This window comes from Ostrea edulis, chromosome 2 (assembly GCF_947568905.1).
Source record: "Ostrea edulis chromosome 2, xbOstEdul1.1, whole genome shotgun sequence".
Classification (NCBI taxonomy): Eukaryota; Metazoa; Mollusca; class Bivalvia; order Ostreida; family Ostreidae; genus Ostrea; species Ostrea edulis.
In genome coordinates this window covers 45,218,441-45,238,068 of record NC_079165.1, presented here as the reverse complement: position 1 = coordinate 45,238,068, position 19,628 = coordinate 45,218,441, and the positions used below count along the sequence as shown (strand labels likewise).

General features: G+C 38.6%; 1 protein-coding gene across 1 annotated transcript in view; it reads right to left on the bottom strand.

Moving 5' to 3' along the window:
- Positions 1-19,628, bottom strand: part of LOC130051446 (uncharacterized) — a 32,083-nt gene that overhangs the window by 5,349 nt on the left and 7,106 nt on the right. The window contains exons 3-42 of the mRNA XM_056153382.1: positions 19,026-19,247; positions 17,573-17,791; positions 17,154-17,384; positions 16,826-17,035; positions 16,163-16,390; positions 15,816-16,028; positions 15,432-15,662; positions 15,104-15,313; positions 14,442-14,669; positions 14,091-14,309; positions 13,725-13,955; positions 13,397-13,606; positions 12,733-12,960; positions 12,388-12,600; positions 12,004-12,234; positions 11,676-11,885; positions 11,167-11,394; positions 10,822-11,034; positions 10,440-10,670; positions 10,112-10,321; positions 9,596-9,823; positions 9,251-9,463; positions 8,885-9,115; positions 8,557-8,766; positions 7,902-8,129; positions 7,557-7,769; positions 7,191-7,421; positions 6,863-7,072; positions 6,208-6,435; positions 5,863-6,075; positions 4,595-4,825; positions 4,267-4,476; positions 3,758-3,985; positions 3,413-3,625; positions 3,031-3,261; positions 2,703-2,912; positions 2,065-2,292; positions 1,721-1,933; positions 1,436-1,585; positions 259-501 (exon numbers count right to left, since the gene is read on the bottom strand). Coding sequence (XP_056009357.1) covers positions 259-501; positions 1,436-1,585; positions 1,721-1,933; positions 2,065-2,292; positions 2,703-2,912; positions 3,031-3,261; positions 3,413-3,625; positions 3,758-3,985; positions 4,267-4,476; positions 4,595-4,825; positions 5,863-6,075; positions 6,208-6,435; positions 6,863-7,072; positions 7,191-7,421; positions 7,557-7,769; positions 7,902-8,129; positions 8,557-8,766; positions 8,885-9,115; positions 9,251-9,463; positions 9,596-9,823; positions 10,112-10,321; positions 10,440-10,670; positions 10,822-11,034; positions 11,167-11,394; positions 11,676-11,885; positions 12,004-12,234; positions 12,388-12,600; positions 12,733-12,960; positions 13,397-13,606; positions 13,725-13,955; positions 14,091-14,309; positions 14,442-14,669; positions 15,104-15,313; positions 15,432-15,662; positions 15,816-16,028; positions 16,163-16,390; positions 16,826-17,035; positions 17,154-17,384; positions 17,573-17,791; positions 19,026-19,247 — 8,778 coding nt within the window. The remainder of the gene's footprint in view (positions 1-258; positions 502-1,435; positions 1,586-1,720; positions 1,934-2,064; positions 2,293-2,702; positions 2,913-3,030; positions 3,262-3,412; positions 3,626-3,757; positions 3,986-4,266; positions 4,477-4,594; positions 4,826-5,862; positions 6,076-6,207; positions 6,436-6,862; positions 7,073-7,190; positions 7,422-7,556; positions 7,770-7,901; positions 8,130-8,556; positions 8,767-8,884; positions 9,116-9,250; positions 9,464-9,595; positions 9,824-10,111; positions 10,322-10,439; positions 10,671-10,821; positions 11,035-11,166; positions 11,395-11,675; positions 11,886-12,003; positions 12,235-12,387; positions 12,601-12,732; positions 12,961-13,396; positions 13,607-13,724; positions 13,956-14,090; positions 14,310-14,441; positions 14,670-15,103; positions 15,314-15,431; positions 15,663-15,815; positions 16,029-16,162; positions 16,391-16,825; positions 17,036-17,153; positions 17,385-17,572; positions 17,792-19,025; positions 19,248-19,628) is intronic.

Genomic DNA, 19,628 nt, shown 5'->3' with positions numbered 1-19,628 from the left:
ATTTTACCTGAATGCATTATACTGTCAAACCTTGTTATCTCAAACTTGATGGGGCAGAGGAAAAAACTTTGAGATATTCAAGGGTTCAAGATATTGAGGTTAAGATACATAAAGAAAATGTAGTTAGGACTTCCTACTCACTTTGACATATCCTTGGTGTTTAAGATATCAATATTCGGTGATCCAAAATTGTCTGCAATTACATAGACTTACCTGATCTTATTGTAATGTCATAAACTGGTTAATAAATCTACTTACATGGAGCCTGAGGTTCTGTACGAGTGGTACAATTAACATCAGTAAAGTTTTCACATCGCTGTGTAGTCTCATCAAACAAGTCTGGGTACTGACACTCCATTCCATAAGACCCCAGCCTAAGTGGCGATGAAATTCTTGGAGTACCTTGTCTGGGCACGGAGGAACAGTTGAAATAATGTGCACAATTGTCTTCATCAGGAAGAATTCTTGTGGGATTAGCCACACAGAAATTAGGAACATCCACTGAAAAAAAGTACCAATTTTCATGACAACCAAAAAGTCTTATAGACATAAAATGCTCACCTGGACTACTTTGATCAAAAGGAAATAATGAATTATAGTAGAGGGACACAGATAGTCAATTCAAACCCCTACTGTACGTAATTCAGGTACTCCAGTTCACAGGCCATGGAATGAAAAAACTGAATCTATATTCCAGAGGATGGTTGCACATATTGATACCAATTACATGTATGCCTTTGTGGTTCTTGAATGAAGTTTTAAAATTAGAAAGCAATTGTATATCTTCTTTTATCACATTCTTACTCCTTTATCCAGGGGGATATCACTTATTACATAAATTCAATTATTACACTATGTTTTCCTACGCTGTATGTGACATCACAAATGTATGTAAATTTTACATTGTTTTTCACAAACATGTCAGAGATCGAAATTTCCAACAATACTGATCTATCAATGGGAAAATGGGAATACCAGTATACCAAATTTTATGTCTGACATGCAAAGGGTTCACAAGATATTGATTGGATAACATTTTCAAATGTTCAGAGTACTTTAAACCTTGACCTTTGAACCTCTTACCTCAAAAAATCAATAGGAGTCATATTCTTTATTGAGATGTAACATTGTACAAAGTTTGATTCAAGTGGGGTAAAAATAAATGGACATGGGCTAATGTGCAGACAGACAGGCACTCAGTTCAATATGATAATACAACAAAAACTCTACACAACTAAGTCCTAAACATAGATAAACTAAAACAGTTTATAAAACTTTTAAACAACACTACACTGTGCTTCAGTTCATCATAATCAATGCATTTTTTGGCTGCTACAAAAAAATTCGTTTTCACCTTTTGGGACTCGTTTCATGCAACTCTTCAATCTGGGATTGAAATACTCCCCTTGAGGACACTGGGTGATGTTCATTGTACGGTTCGTGTCGCACAAAATGTAATCTGCCTGCCATAGCTTTCCAGGAAAGGCTTCTTGTCCATCGGTCAATGCTCGACAACTGGGCAGACGTTTGGGACACTGAACGCAAGAGGGATTGCTAGCTGCACACAGATTTTGGACATATTCACCTGAAATAATACAATATATTAAGCTTTTTCATTACTGAATATTCATCATTGAAAGGATGGCCTAGCTCAACATATACACTTTATCGGTAATCTTCCCTTTCTCCAAAACTCGAAACACCACAGATATCAACTCACATGGTGCCTGAGGTTCTGTTCTGTTGTCACATGGCACAGTCTTAAAGTTTTCACATCTCCTACTGACAGTGGAGAACAGGTCCGGATATTTACATTCCTGAAGGTGGCCACCATAAGTGGAGTTGGTTACTGAACAGTTGTAATACTGGGCACAGTTATCTTTCTTACGCAAGATAGTCTTTGGATTTTGTTTACAGATCTCTTCAATATTACCTGGAAAGAGGGGAAAATGAGAGCTTTACCTCATCATGAGTACATCTTTAAACATTGCATCAGCCATCAATGAAGAACGCTTACTAATTTAATCACATGTTCGGACGTTGAACACTAACAAAAAACCTTACTTGGGTTTGCCTTGTCTGTACATTTTCTCTGAACTGGATCAAAGAAGCGAGTGGAACATTTCTCCATTTTCAGGGTCCTGTTCTTGTAACATACAGCATAATCCGGTTTCCATAACAACCAGTCAATAGAATTCTTCCCATCAGCCAATGTCACACAACTGGGAAGTCTCTTCTTACATGGGATACAACTTTTGTTCATTGGGTCACACAGATTTTGGTGATATTCACCTAAAGAATACAAGGAATTAAGATTCATTTCTAATTTTCTACCAATTTATGTTAAACAATCTGGTTTAGGGTTCTTGAACTTTAAAGAAGCATAAAATTATCAAAATGTAGAAACAATGTTTGTCCTTTCATTTCATTTTCAAAAACTTCTAGAATGAATTTGATCCTTGATAACATAAATCGAAATTCGATGTGATGCACGGAATATCACTCATCTATATATACTGAAAGCACACCACAGTTCTATATTGTGAATCACCCACGATCATTCCGTATAGTACATCGAAACAACAAACAATTCAAATGATATCAACTATATTGATTTCCTGAAATTTTAAATTATTGTGATTCAGTCAGTCTCCCCTTAATACAGTTAAACTTGTCATCTAACAATTCATAATCAGGCTTACAAGGGGCTTGGGGTTCCATCCGGCTGTCACAGGTCACATTCTCAAACCACTGGCACGACATGGATGTCACAGAGAACAGATCTGGATACACACATTCCATGGTGTGATTCCCATCAAATCCGGGATCCGAACAGTTGATGTACTGACCACAGTTGTCTTCCTTTGGAAGTAAAGCTTTGGGGTGGGCTGAACAGTAATCTGGTACATCCACTGCAAATCAAACAGAGAACAACTGTTTCTCTTGCTCATATGTGATCACTACCAAACATATAATTTACATATACTGGTACATTCCTATTATCGATGTACATTTTACAGGAAACTTTACCTTTTGGGACCCGCTTCATGCAACTCCTCAATCTGGGATTGAAATACTGCCCTTGAGGACACTGGGTGATGTTCATTGTACGGTTCGTGTCGCACACAATGTAATCTGCCTGCCATAGCTTTCCAGGAAAGGCCTCTTGTCCATCGGTCAATGCTCGACAACTGGGCAGACGTTTGGGACACTGAACACAAGAGGGATTGCTAGCTGTACACAGATTTTGGACATATTCACCTGAAATAACACAATATATTAACCTTTCTCATGACTGAATATTCACAATCCTATCCAAATACTTTGCTCTTTTTGTAGACAGCATAACTATAGCTATACACTGTAATCTTCCATTTCTCCAAAACTCGAAACACCACAGATATCAACTCACATGGTGCCTGAGGTTCTGTTCTGTTGTCACATGGCACAGTCTTAAAGTTTTCACATCTCCTACTGACAGTGGAGAACAGGTCCGGATATTTACATTCCTGAAGGTGGCCACCATAAGTGGAGCTTGTTACTGAACAGTTGTAATACTGGGCACAGTTATCTTTCTTACGCAAGATGGCCTTTGGATTTTGTTTGCAAATCTCATCAATGTTACCTGAAAAGAGGGAAAATGAGAGCTTTACCTTATCATGAGTACATCTTTAAATATTGCATCAGCCATCAATGAAGAACGCTTACTAATTTAATCACAAATGTTTCGACTTTGAACACTAACAAAAAACCTTACTTGGGTTTGCCTTGTCTGTACATTTTCTCTGAACTGGATCAAAGAAGCGAGTGGAACATTTCTCCATTTTCAGGGTCCTGTTCTTGTAACATACAGCATAATCCGGTTTCCATAACAACCAGTCAATAGAATTCTTCCCATCAGCCAATGTCACACAACTGGGAAGTCTCTTCTTACATGGGATACAACTTTTGTTCATTGGGTCACACAGATTTTGGTGATATTCACCTAATGAATGCAAGGAATTAAGATTCATTTCTAATTTTCTACCAATTTATGTGAAACAATCTGGTTTAGGGTACTTTAACTGTAAAGAAGCATAAAATGAAGCACACCACAGTTCTATATTGTGAATCACCCATAATCATTTCATAAAGTACATCGAAACAACAAACAATTCAAATCACATTAACTATACTGATTTCCTGACACATTTAAATTATTATGATTCAGTCAGTCTCCCTTTAATACAGTTAATCCTGAATATAACAATTCATCATCACACTTACATGGGGCTTGGGGCTCCATTCGGCTGTCACAGGTCACATTCTCAAACCACTGACATGACATGGATGTCACAGAGAACAGATCTGGATACACACATTCCATGGTGTGATTCCCATCAAATCCAGGATCCGAACAGTTGATGTACTGACCACAGTTGTCTTCCTTTGGAAGTAAAGCTTTGGGGTGGGCTGAACAGTAATCTGGTACATCCACTGCAAATCAAACAGAGAACAACTGTCTCTCCTGCTCATATGTCATCAATACAAAACATATCATTCACATATACTGCTACATTCCTATTATCGATGTACATTTCACAGGAAACTTTACCTTTTGGGACCCGCTTCATGCAACTCTTCAATCTGGGATTGAAATACTCCCCTTGAGGACACTGGGTGATGTTCATTGTACGGTTCATGTCGCACACAATGTAATCTGTCTGCCATAGCTTTCCAGGAAAGGCCTCTTGTCCATCGGTCAATGCTCGACAACTGGGCAGACGTTTGGGACACTGAACACATGAGGGATTGCTAGCTGCACACAGATTTTGGACATATTCACCTGAAATAATACAATATATTAACTTTTCTTACAGTATGTAGCGGTCGGCCGGGTTCGATCACAGGTGGCCAGTTAGCTCAGTTGGTAGAGCACCTGACTAGAGATTCAGGGGGCCCGGGTTCGATTCCCGGTCCAGCCAAAGATTTTCTCCTCTCTCCTATATTACATTTGGTGCCGTTGACCACCCCTGGTCTTGCAGGTGAAGGTCCTGTCAGGGACGAAAAGAATCGGGCGCCCGGTTATGTGTCTTCGAGGGCGAAGACTGTTTAAGGAGGGAGGAATGTAGTAATTAGGGCTATACGGACTGTGGATATCGGCCTGGATAGCTCAGTGGTTAGAGCACCTGACTAGTAATGCAGGGGTCCCGGGTTTGATTCCCAGTCCAGCCAAAGATTTTCTCCTCTCTCCTATACTACATTTGGTGCCGTTGACCACCCCTGGTCTTGCAGGTGAAGGTCCTGTCAGGGGCGAAAAGAATGTGGGTTATGTATCTTCGAGGGCGAAGACTGTTAAGGAGGGAGGAATGTAGTAATTAGGGCTATACGGACCGTGGATATCGGCCTGGATAGCTCAGTGGTTAAAGCACCTGACTAGTAATGCAGGGGTCCCGGGTTCGATTCCCGGTCCAGCCAAAGATTTTCTCCTCTCTCCTATATACTAGATTTGGTGCCGTTGACCACCCCTGGACTTGGAGGTGAAAGTCCTCCCAGGGGCAAATAAGAACTTGGGTTGATGTCTTCAGGGTGTGAAGACATTTAAGGAGGGAGGAATGTAGCGGTCGGCCGGGTTCGATCACAGGTGGCCAGTTAGCTCAGTTGGTAGAGCTCCTGACTAGAGATTCAGGGGGCCCGGGTTCGAATCCCGGTCTGGTCCGTTGCATTTTCTCCCTTCCTGTTACACAGTATATTAACTTTTCTTATGACTGAACATTCACAATCCTATCCAAATATTTGCTCTTTTTCTAGACAGCTTAACTATATATATGTATAAACTGTAATCTTTTTCATTAACTCGAAACACCACAGATATCAACTCACATGGTGCCTGAGGTTCTGTTCTGTTGTCACATGGCACAGTCTTAAAGTTTTCACATCTCCTACTGACGGTGGAGAACAGGTCCGGATATTTACATTCCTGGAGGTGGCCACCATAAGTGGAGCTCGTTACTGAACAGTTGTAATACTGGGCACAGTTATCTTTCTTACGCAAGATGGCCTTTGGATTTTGTTTACAGATCTCTTCAATATTACCTGGAAAGATGGAAAATGAGAGCTTTACCTTATCATGAGTACATCTTTAATTATTTCATTAGCCATCAATAAAGAAAGTTTACCGATTCAATTGCACAAGTTCTGACTTTGAACACTTCCAAAAAACCTTACTTGGGTTTGCCTTGTCTGTACATTTTCTCTGAACTGGATCAAAGAAGCGAGTGGAACATTTCTCCATTTTCAGGGTCCTGTTCTTGTAACATACAGCATAATCCGGTTTCCATAACAACCAGTCAATAGAATTCTTCCCATCAGCCAATGTCACACAGCTGGGAAGTCTCTTCTTACATGGGATACAACTTTTGTTCATTGGGTCACACAGATTTTGGTGATATTCACCTAATGAATGTAAGGAATTATGATGCATTTCTAATTTTCCACCAGATTTTTTTGTTCTTGAAAGAAGCTGATTTGAGGTATTCTCACTTTAAAGTAGCAAAGAATGATCAAAACGTAGAGAGAATATTGGGTGCTTCATTTAATTTTCAAAAACTTCTGAAAAGATTCTGACCATAGATATTGAAAATTGGAATTTGATGTGATGCAGGTACATATGTACTAACATAGTGGAAACACATCACAGTTCTATATTGTGAAATCGTTCATAACCATCCCATATAGTGCATAAAAAACAACAAGCAATTTCAACAACATAAACTACATTGATTCCCCATGACATTTCAATTATGGTGATTCAGTCTATTTGAATATCTTTTGATATGGTTAATCATATCATAATAAAGTACCTATTCATCATCACACTTACAAGGGGCTTGGGGCTCCATGCGACTGTCACAAGTCACATTCTCAAACCACTGACATGACATGGATGTCACAGAGAACAGATCTGGATACACACATTCCATGGTGTGATTCCCATCAAATCCAGGATCCGAACAGTTGATGTACTGACCACAGTTGTCTTCCTTTGGAAGTAAAGCTTTGGGGTGGGCTGAACAGTAATCTGGTACATCCACTGCAAATCAAACAGAGAACAACTGTCTCTCCTGCTCATATGTGATCATTACCAAACATATCATTTATATATACTGCTACATTCCTATTATCGATGTACATTTTACAGGAAACTTTACCTTTTGGGACCCGCTTCATACAACTCTTCAATCTGGGATTGAAATACTCCCCTTGAGGACACTGGGTGATGTTCATTGTACGGTTCGTGTCGCACACAATGTAATCTGCCTGCCATAGCTTTCCAGGAAAGGCTTCTTGTCCATCGGTCAATGCTCGACAACTGGGCAGACGTTTGGGACACTGAACACATGAGGGATTGCTAGCTGAACACAGATTTTGGACATATTCACCTGAAATAATACAATATATTAAGCTTTTTCATCACTGAATATTCATCATTGAAAGGACACCCTAGCTCAACCTATACACTGTATCAGTAATCTGCCCGTTTTCCTAAACTCGAAACACCACAGATATCAACTCACATGGTGCCTGAGGTTCTGTTCTGTTGTCACATAGCACAGTCTTAAAGTTTTCACATCTCCTACTGACGGTGGAGAACAGGTCCGGATATTTACATTCCTGAAGGTGGCCACCATAAGTGGAGTTGGTTACTGAACAGTTGTAATACTGGGCACAGTTATCTTTCTTACGCAAGATAGTCTTTGGATTTTGTTTGCAAATCTCATCAATGTTACCTGGAAAGAGGGAAAATGAGAGCTTTACCTAATCATGAGTACATCTTTAAATATTGCATCAGCCATCAATGAAGAACGCTTCCTAATTTAATCACAAATGTTTCGACTTTGAACACTTCCAAAAAACCTTACTTGGGTTTGCCTTGTCTGTACATTTTCTCTGAACTGGATCAAAGAAGCGAGTGGAACATTTCTCCATTTTCAGGGTCCTGTTCTTGTAACATACAGCATAATCCGGTTTCCATAACAACCAGTCAATAGAATTCTTCCCATCAGCCAATGTCACACAGCTGGGAAGTCTCTTCTTACATGGGATACAACTTTTGTTCATTGGGTCACACAGATTTTGGTGATATTCACCTAATGAATGTAAGGAATTATGATGCATTTCTAATTTTCCACCAGATTTTTTTGTTCTTGAAAGAAGCTGATTTGAGGTATTCTCACTTTAAAGTAGCAAAGAATGATCAAAACGTAGAGAGAATATTGGGTGCTTCATTTAATTTTCAAAAACTTCTGAAAAGATTCTGACCATAGATATTGAAAATTGGAATTTGATGTGATGCAGGTACATATGTACTAACATAGTGGAAACACATCACAGTTCTATATTGTGAAATCGTTCATAACCATCCCATATAGTGCATAAAAAACAACAAGCAATTTCAACAACATAAACTACATTGATTCCCCATGACATTTCAATTATGGTGATTCAGTCTATTTGAATATCTTTTGATATGGTTAATCATATCATAATAAAGTACCTATTCATCATCACACTTACAAGGGGCTTGGGGCTCCATGCGACTGTCACAAGTCACATTCTCAAACCACTGACATGACATGGATGTCACAGAGAACAGATCTGGATACACACATTCCATGGTGTGATTCCCATCAAATCCAGGATCCGAACAGTTGATGTACTGACCACAGTTGTCTTCCTTTGGAAGTAAAGCTTTGGGGTGGGCTGAACAGTAATCTGGTACATCCACTGCAAATCAAACAGAGAACAACTGTCTCTCCTGCTCATATGTGATCATTACCAAACATATCATTTATATATACTGCTACATTCCTATTATCGATGTACATTTTACAGGAAACTTTACCTTTTGGGACCCGCTTCATACAACTCTTCAATCTGGGATTGAAATACTCCCCTTGAGGACACTGGGTGATGTTCATTGTACGGTTCGTGTCGCACACAATGTAATCTGCCTGCCATAGCTTTCCAGGAAAGGCTTCTTGTCCATCGGTCAATGCTCGACAACTGGGCAGACGTTTGGGACACTGAACACATGAGGGATTGCTAGCTGAACACAGATTTTGGACATATTCACCTGAAATAATACAATATATTAAGCTTTTTCATCACTGAATATTCATCATTGAAAGGACACCCTAGCTCAACCTATACACTGTATCAGTAATCTGCCCGTTTTCCTAAACTCGAAACACCACAGATATCAACTCACATGGTGCCTGAGGTTCTGTTCTGTTGTCACATAGCACAGTCTTAAAGTTTTCACATCTCCTACTGACAGTGGAGAACAGGTCCGGATATTTACATTCCTGAAGGTGGCCACCATAAGTGGAGTTGGTTACTGAACAGTTGTAATACTGGGCACAGTTATCTTTCTTACGCAAGATAGTCTTTGGATTTTGTTTGCAAATCTCATCAATGTTACCTGGAAAGAGGGAAAATGAGAGCTTTACCTAATCATGAGTACATCTTTAAATATTGCATCAGCCATCAATGAAGAACGCTTCCTAATTTAATCACAAATGTTTCGACTTTGAACACTTCCAAAAAACCTTACTTGGGTTTGCCTTGTCTGTACATTTTCTCTGAACTGGATCAAAGAAGCGAGTGGAACATTTCTCCATTTTCAGGGTCCTGTTCTTGTAACATACAGCATAATCCGGTTTCCATAACAACCAGTCAATAGAATTCTTCCCATCAGCCAATGTCACACAGCTGGGAAGTCTCTTCTTACATGGGATACAACTTTTGTTCATTGGGTCACACAGATTTTGGTGATATTCACCTAATGAATGCAAGGAATTAAGATGCATTTCTAATTTTCTACCAATTTATGTGAAACAATCTGGTTTAGGGTACTTTTAACTGTAAAGAAGCATAAAATGAAGCACACCACAGTTCTATATTGTGAATGTCCCATGATCATTCCGTATAGTACATCGAAACAACAAACAATTCAAATGATATTAATTATATTGATTTCCTGACACATTTAAATTGTTGTGATTCAGTCAGTCTGAATTCCCTTTAATACAGTTAATCCTGTCATCCAACAATTCATAATCACACTTACATGGGGCTTGGGGTTCCATCCGGTTGTCACAGGTCACATTCTCAAACCACTGGCATGACATGGATGTCACAGAGAACAGATCTGGATACACACATTCCATTGTGTGATTCCCATCAAATCCGGGATCTGAACAGTTGATATACTGACCACAGTTGTCTTCCTTTGGAAGTAAAGCTTTGGGGTGGGCTGAACAGTAATCTGGTACATCCACTGCAAATCAAACAGAGAACAACTGTCTCTCCTGCTCATATGTGATCAATACAAAACATATCATTTACATATACTGGTACATTCCTATTATCGATGTACATTTTACAGGAAACTTTACCTTTTGGGACCCGCTTCATGCAACTCCTCAATCTGGGATTGAAATACTGCCCTTGAGGACACTGGGTGATGTTCATTGTACGGTTCGTGTCGCACACAATGTAATCTGCCTGCCATAGCTTTCCAGGAAAGGCCTCTTGTCCATCGGTCAATGCTCGACAACTGGGCAGACGTTTGGGACACTGAACACAAGAGGGATTGCTAGCTGTACACAGATTTTGGACATATTCACCTGAAATAACACAATATATTAACCTTTCTCATGACTGAATATTCACAATCCTATCCAAATACTTTGCTCTTTTTGTAGACAGCATAACTATAGCTATACACTGTAATCTTCCATTTCTCCAAAACTCGAAACACCACAGATATCAACTCACATGGTGCCTGAGGTTCTGTTCTGTTGTCACATGGCACAGTCTTAAAGTTTTCACATCTCCTACTGACAGTGGAGAACAGGTCCGGATATTTACATTCCTGAAGGTGGCCACCATAAGTGGAGCTTGTTACTGAACAGTTGTAATACTGGGCACAGTTATCTTTCTTACGCAAGATGGCCTTTGGATTTTGTTTGCAAATCTCATCAATGTTACCTGAAAAGAGGGAAAATGAGAGCTTTACCTTATCATGAGTACATCTTTAAATATTGCATCAGCCATCAATGAAGAACGCTTACTAATTTAATCACAAATGTTTCGACTTTGAGCACTTCCAAAAAACCTTACTTGGGTTTGCCTTGTCTGTACATTTTCTCTGAACTGGATCAAAGAAGCGAGTGGAACATTTCTCCATTTTCAGGGTCCTGTTCTTGTAACATACAGCATAATCCGGTTTCCATAACAACCAGTCAATAGAATTCTTCCCATCAGTCAATGTCACACAGCTGGGAAGTCTCTTCTTACATGGGATACAACTTTTGTTCATTGGGTCACACAGATTTTGGTGATATTCACCTAATGAATGCAAGGAATTAAGATTCATTTCTAATTTTCTACCAATTTATGTGAAACAATCTGGTTTAGGGTACTTTAACTGCAAAGAAGCATAAAATGAAGCACACCACAGTTCTATATTGTGAATCACCCATAATCATTTCATAAAGTACATCGAAACAACAAACAATTCAAATCACATTAACTATACTGATTTCCTGACACAATTAAATTATTGTGATTCAGTCAGTCTCCCTTTAATACAGTTAATCCTGAATATAACAATTCATCATCACACTTACATGGGGCTTGGGGCTCCATTCGGCTGTCACAGGTCACATTCTCAAACCACTGACATGACATGGATGTCACAGAGAACAGATCTGGATACACACATTCCATGGTGTGATTCCCATCAAATCCGGGATCTGAACAGTTGATATACTGACCACAGTTGTCTTCCTTTGGAAGTAAAGCTTTGGGGTGGGCTGAACAGTAATCTGGTACATCCACTGCAAATCAAACAGAGAACAACTGTCTCTCCTGCTCATATGTCATCATTACCAAATATATCATTCACATATACTGCTACATTCCTATTATCAATGTACATTTCACAGGAAACTTTACCTTTTGGGACCCGCTTCATGCAACTCTTCAATCTGGGATTGAAATACTGCCCTTGAGGACACTGGGTGATGTTCATTGTACGATTTGTGTCGCACACAATGTAATCTGCCTGCCATAGCTTTCCAGGAAAGGCTTCTTGTCCATCGGTCAATGCTCGACAACTGGGCAGACGTTTGGGACACTGAACACATGAGGGATTGCTAGCTGAACACAGATTTTGGACATATTCACCTGAAATAATACAATATATTAACCTTTATCATAACTGAACATTCACAATCCTATCCAAATACTTTGCTCTTTTTCTAGACAGCGAAACTATATATATGTATAAACTGTAATCTTCTTTTTCCTTAAGTTGAAACACCACAGATATCAACTCACATGGTGCCTGAGGTTCTGTTCTGTTGTCACATGGCACAGTCTTAAAGTTTTCACATCTCCTACTGACAGTGGAGAACAGGTCCGGATATTTACATTCCTGAAGGTGGCCACCATAAGTGGAGTTGGTTACTGAACAGTTGTAATACTGGGCACAGTTATCTTTCTTATGCAAGATGACCTTTGGATTTTGTTTGCAAATCTCATCAATGTTACCTGGAAAGAGGGAAAATGAGAGCTTTACCTTATCATGAGTACATCTTTAAACATTGCATCAGCCATCAATGAAGAACGCTTTCTAATTTAATCACACATTTGCTGACTTTGAACACTTCCAAAAAACCTTACTTGGGTTTGCCTTGTCTGTACATTTTCTCTGAACTGGATCAAAGAAGCGAGTGGAACATTTCTCCATTTTCAGGGTTCTGTTCTTGTAGCATACAGCATAATCCGGTTTCCATAACAACCAGTCAATAGAATTCTTTCCATCATCCAATGTCACACAGCTGGGAAGTCTCTTCTTACATGGGATACAACTTTTGTTCATTGGGTCACACAGATTTTGGTGATATTCACCTAATGAATGTAAGGAATTAAGATCCATTTCTAGTTTTCCACCAAATTTTTTTCTTTTTTTTATTGGAAAGAAATTGATTTGAGGCACTCTCACTTTAAAGTAGCACACAATGATCAAAACGTAGAGACTTAATTGGCGTTTCATTTAATTTTCAAAAACTTCTGATATTATTTTGACCATAATGATATCAAAAATCGGAATTCGATGTGATGCACTGGTACTATTACTCATCCTAACATAGTGGAAACACATCAAAGTTCCATATTGTGAAATCATTCATGGCCATCCCATATAATGCATCAAAAACAACAAGCAATTTCAACAATATCAAATACATTGATTCTCCATGACATTTCAATTATGGTGATTCAGTCAATTTGAATATCTTTTGATATGGTTAATCATAACAAAGCACCAATTCATCATCACACTTACAAGGGGCTTGGGGCTCCATGCGGTTGTCACAGGTCACATTCTCAAACCACTGACATGACATGGATGTCACAGAGAACAGATCTGGATACACACATTCCATGGTGTGATTCCCATCAAATCCGGGATCTGAACAGTTGATGTACTGACCACAGTTGTCTTCCTTTGGAAGTAAAGCTTTGGGGTGGGCTGAACAGTAATCTGGTACATCCACTGCAAATCAAACAGAGAACAACTGTCTCTCCTGCTCATATGTCATCAATACAAAACATATCATTCACAAATACTGCTACATTTCTATTATCGATGTACATTTCACAGGAAACTTTACCTTTTGGGACCTGCTTCATGCAACTCTTCAATCTGGGATTGAAATACTCCCCTTGAGGACACTGGGTGATGTTCATTGTACGGTTCGTGTCGCACACAATGTAATCTGCCTGCCATAGCTTTCCAGGAAAGGCCTCTTGTCCATCGGTCAATGCTCGACAACTGGGCAGACGTTTGGGACACTGAACACATGAGGGATTGCTAGCTGAACACAGATTTTGGACATATTCACCTGAAATAATACAATATATCAACCTTTTTCATCACTGAATATTCATCATTGAAAGGACACCCTAGCTCAACCTATACACTGTATCAGTAATCTGCCCGTTTTCCTAAACTCGAAACAACATATTTATCAACTCACATGGTGCCTGAGGTTCTGTTCTGTTGTCACATGGCACAGTCTTAAAGTTTTCACATCTCCTATTGACAGTGGAGAACAGGTCCGGATATTTACATTCCTGAAGGTGGCCACCATAATTATAAGTGGAGTTGGTTACTGAACAGTTGTAATACTGGGCACAGTTATCTTTCTTACGCAAAATGGCCTTTGGATTTTGTTTGCAAATCTCATCAATGTTACCTGGAAAGAGGGAAAATGAGACCTTTTCGTCATCACAAGTACAACTTTAAATATTGCATTAGCCATGAATGAAGGAAGTTTACTAATTCAATCACACATATTCTGACTTTGAACACTTCCAAAAAACCTTACTTGGATTTGCCTTGTCTGTACATTTTCTCTGAACTGGATCAAAGAAGCGAGTGGAACATTTCTCCATTTTCAGGGTCCTGTTCTTGTAACATACAGCATAATCCGGTTTCCATAACAACCAGTCAATAGAATTCTTCCCATCATCCAATGTCACACAGCTGGGAAGTCTCTTCTTACATGGGATACAACTTTTGTTCATTGGGTCACACAGATTTTGGTGATATTCACCTAATGGATACAAGGAATTAAAAGTCGCTTCAAATTTTCTACCATATTACAGTTTATGTGAAACAAGCTGGTTTAGGATACTTGAACTTTAAAGAAGCATAAAATGATCAAAACGTAGAAACAATATTTGTCCTTTCATTTAATTTTCAAAAAGTTCTGGAATGAGTTTCATCCTTGATAACATAAATCGAAATTTGATGTGACGCACAGGAATATCTCTCATCTTTATATACTGAAATCACACCACTGCAGTTCTATATTGTGATCACCCACGATCATTCCACATACAATGTAGTACATCGAAACAACAAATAATTCAAACCATATTAACTACATGTATATTGATTTCCTGACACATTTAAATTATTGTGATTCAGTCAGTCTCCCCTTAATACAGTTAATCTTGTCATCCAACAATTCATAATCACACTTACAAGGGGCTTGGGGCTCCATGCGGCTGTCACAGGTCACATTCTCAAACCACTGACATGACATGGATGTCACAGAGAACAGATCTGGATACACACATTCCATGGTGTGATTCCCATCAAATCCGGGATCCGAACAGTTGATGTACTGACCACAGTTGTCTTCCTTTGGAAGTAAAGCTTTGGGGTGGGCTGAACAGTAATCTGGTACATCCACTGCAAATCAAACAGAGAACAACTGTCTCTCCTGCTCATATGTCATCATTACCAAATATATCATTCACATATACTGCTACATTCCTATTATTGATGTACATTTCACAGGAAACTTTACCTTTTGGGACCCGCTTCATGCAACTCCTCAATCTGGGATTGAAATACTGCCCTTGAGGACACTGGGTGATGTTCATTGTACGATTTGTGTCGCACACAATGTAATCTGCCTGCCATAGCTTTCCAGGAAAGGCTTCTTGTCCATCGGTCAATGCTCGACAACTGGGCAGACGTTTGGGACACTGAACACATGAGGGATTGCTAGCTGCACACAGATTTTGAACATATTCACCTGAAATAATACAATATATTAACTTTTCTTATGACTGAACATTCACAATCCTATCCAAATACTTTGCTCTTTTTCTAGACAGCGAAACTATATATATGTATAAACTGTAATCTTCTTTTTCCTTAAGTCGAAACACCACAGATATCAACTCACATGGTGCCTGAGGTTCTGTTCTGTTGTCACATGGCACAGTCTTAAAGTTTTCACATCTCCTACTGACAGTGGAGAACAGGTCCGGATATTTACATTCCTGAAGGTGGCCACCATAAGTGGAGTTGGTTACTGAACAGTTGTAATACTGGGCACAGTTATCTTTCTTACGCAAGATGGCCTTTGGATTTTGTTTGCAAATCTCATCAATGTTACCTGGAAAGAGGGAAAATGAGACCTTTTCGTCATCACAAGTACAACTTTAAATATTGCATCAGCCATGAATGAAGGAAGTTTACTTAAATTCAATCACTTATGTTCTGACTTTGAGCACTAACAAAAAACCTTACTTGGGTTTGCCTTGTCTGTACATTTTCTCTGAACTGGATCAAAGAAGCGAGTGGAACATTTCTCCATTTTCAGGGTTCTGTTCTTGTAGCATACAGCATAATCCGGTTTCCATAACAACCAGTCAATAGAATTCTTTCCATCATCCAATGTCACACAGCTGGGAAGTCTCTTCTTACATGGGATACAACTTTTGTTCATTGGGTCACACAGATTTTGGTGATATTCACCTAATGGATACAAGGAATTAAAAGTCGCTTCAAATTTTCTACCATATTACAGTTTATGTGAAACAAGCTGGTTTAGGATACTTGAACTTTAAAGAAGCATAAAATGATCAAAACGTAGAAACAATATTTGTCCTTTCATTTAATTTTCAAAAAGTTCTGGAATGAGTTTCATCCTTGATAACATAAATCAAAATTTGATGTGACGCACAGGAATATCTCTCATCTTTATATACTGAAATCACACCACTGCAGTTCTATATTGTGAATCACCCACGATCATTCCATATACAATGTAGTACATCGAAACGACAAACAATTCAAACCATATTAACTACATGTATATTGATTTCCAGACACATATAAATTATTGTGATTCAGTCAGTCTCCCCTTAATACAGTTAATCTTGTCATCCAACAATTCATAATCACACTTACAAGGGGCTTGGGGTTCCATCCGGCTGTCACAGGTCACATTCTCAAACCACTGACATGACATGGATGTCACAGAGAACAGATCTGGATACACACATTCCATGGTGTGATTCCCATCAAATCCGGGATCCGAACAGTTGATGTACTGACCACAGTTGTCTTCCTTTGGAAGTAAAGCTTTGGGGTGGGCTGAACAGTAATCTGGTACATCCACTGCAAATCAAACAGAGAACAACTGTCTCTCCTGCTCATATGTCATCAATACAAAACATATCATTCACAAATACTGCTACATTCCTATTATTGATGTACATTTCACAGGAAACTTTACCTTTTGGGACCCGCTTCATGCAACTCTTCAATCTGGGATTGAAATACTGCCCTTGAGGACACTGGGTGATGTTCATTGTACGATTTGTGTCGCACACAATGTAATCTGCCTGCCATAGCTTTCCAGGAAAGGCTTCTTGTCCATCGGTCAATGCTCGACAACTGGGCAGACGTTTGGGACACTGAACGCAAGAGGGATTGCTAGCTGCACACAGATTTTGGTCATATTCACCTGAAAGTTGAATAAAGATGAATGGCATGCGATTATAATTACGATGTAATCGAGTATCTTTTGTTTGATGTCGATTTAGAAGGATCTGAAAAATATTGATTCAAGATTCTAATTTGATTACGCGAAAGTAAACCTCTAATATTCAGGAATATGTGTTAGAATTAGATAACTTTGAAACATTTGCATACAAGGTGCCATGGGCTCTTTCCGTGTGCTGCAATTGACACTTTTGAAATCCTGACACTTTCCAGAAGTCACAGAGAAAAGATCTGGATATCTGCACTCTGTTGTCATGTCTTGAAGTGTATTTGAGGAGTGGAGTTTAGAGCAGTTGTAGAATTTGGCACAGTTATCTGGGTTTGGTAGTGCAGCAGAAGCATTTTTTGAGCACAGGAAGTTTAAGACAGCTGTGGAGTATGAAAATAAAGTAAGATACAATATAAATATCAAGGGTTAAATAATGTTGTATAAAAAATTTCCCCCGAGTTCAGATTGACTCCAAACGCAGATAAAGATGATAAAGCTGTTTATTATATTATATGAAATGTCATAAAAAACAGTTAAATTTCTTTGTAATGTTTTAAAACTAAAGTTAGCAATAAAATTAAAGCTGACTTAATGGACCAACATCCCCACAATAAACACATCTAAAACTGGGAACATTTGGAATAGGCTGTTTATTTGAACACCAATTTCTTTCTAAATAGCTTTTTTAATTATGCTCTTGAAGCATTTTAAATTACTCATCAAAAAGAAATCTTTGTGAACTAATCTTGCAATAGATGATAATGATGTAAATTAAGGCTTAGACTGAGGATCTGTAACCATGGGCTAGTTCTATTCTAGCTGGGAAAGACCTAAATGATTCACTTAAGTACAAAATAAATGTCAGATTCAGCCAGAAATTGGAAGAAGGATATGTCATAGAAGCAACTTGGTTGCATAGCACTTGCCATAAGGTGAGAACAGACCTAAATGCTGTTCTTCACCAGTAACTGATCAGAAGCATAAAATGTAGGTTAGATGCAAGATTTTGGTCAATTTTTGGATTAAGACGAGATATATGCACAAGTTTGTATTACCACATGCCATAACGTGGGTGATAACATACTTGAACGCTGACCTTAACCTCGTGTACAGACATACTGATGGATGGGAAGACGGGCATGGTGATTCCAGTCTAATGATAAATTCTGAATGAAACAATGATAAAGGTATATATACACACGTCTTGAATAATTTCTGCAGTCTCTGAATTGTGGATTGAAGTATTGCAGATGGCATTTCTTGACTCCCACCGTTCTATTGTCTAGACATTGAATATAATCTGGAGCAAACTGCTTTCCTGGAAATAATTGTTTGCCATCAGATAATCCGACACAAGAGGGTAGACGTTTCGGACAAGGCACACAAGTTGGATCAGTAGTATTGCACAAATTCTGGACATAGTCACCTGTATAATAAAATACAATATCTTAAATACTAGTATATCTTACAATACACAAGATCAGCATCAAACAAGAACATAGTCTGTTCAGCTTTAATTTCAATATATATGTACCAAAATAGTGAAAACATATTTATTTATCAAAAATAGACAGATATATCTGAGAGGGAAAACAGTTAGAAAAATTTTTTTACATGGAGCTTGAACTTCTTTTCTCCGACCACAACTTCCAGTCACTTTTGAAAATGGTTCACATGTGTTTGTTAATGATGAAAAGAGGTCAGGATAATGGCATTCCTTCAAATACGGTTTTCCTAAAGCTGATGATTTTTTAGAGCAATCATAATACTGCGCACAGTTGAAAGGGTCGGCAATCACAGACGTCTTATTCTTCTTGCAGATAGAGTCAACATCAACTGTAAGAAAAACAATATCAGTTTCTAGGACTTGTACGTATCACACTTGTAATGTCTCCCAGTTAGACCAAAACTGCTTCAGTAATCGAGCAGCCAAAAGAAACCTCTTTAGATAGGGGTCTTAATTCTCTCAGATTCCCCACCAAGACAAAAACAAAAGAATAAAGAAAATTTATCTTTAAAATTGCAATTTCTTATGGAATCTGAGATAAATGTTACTTTGAATTCAGTGAACAGCTGATCAATGGCGTGTATTTGCAAAATGCAGTACATGGTGATCATCAACTAATATCATATTAGTTTAAGGCATTCTGCTTTTTACGCATATACTTATACTTTCTGGTTTATTTAATAAGGATAAACATTACTTTAAAATCGGGA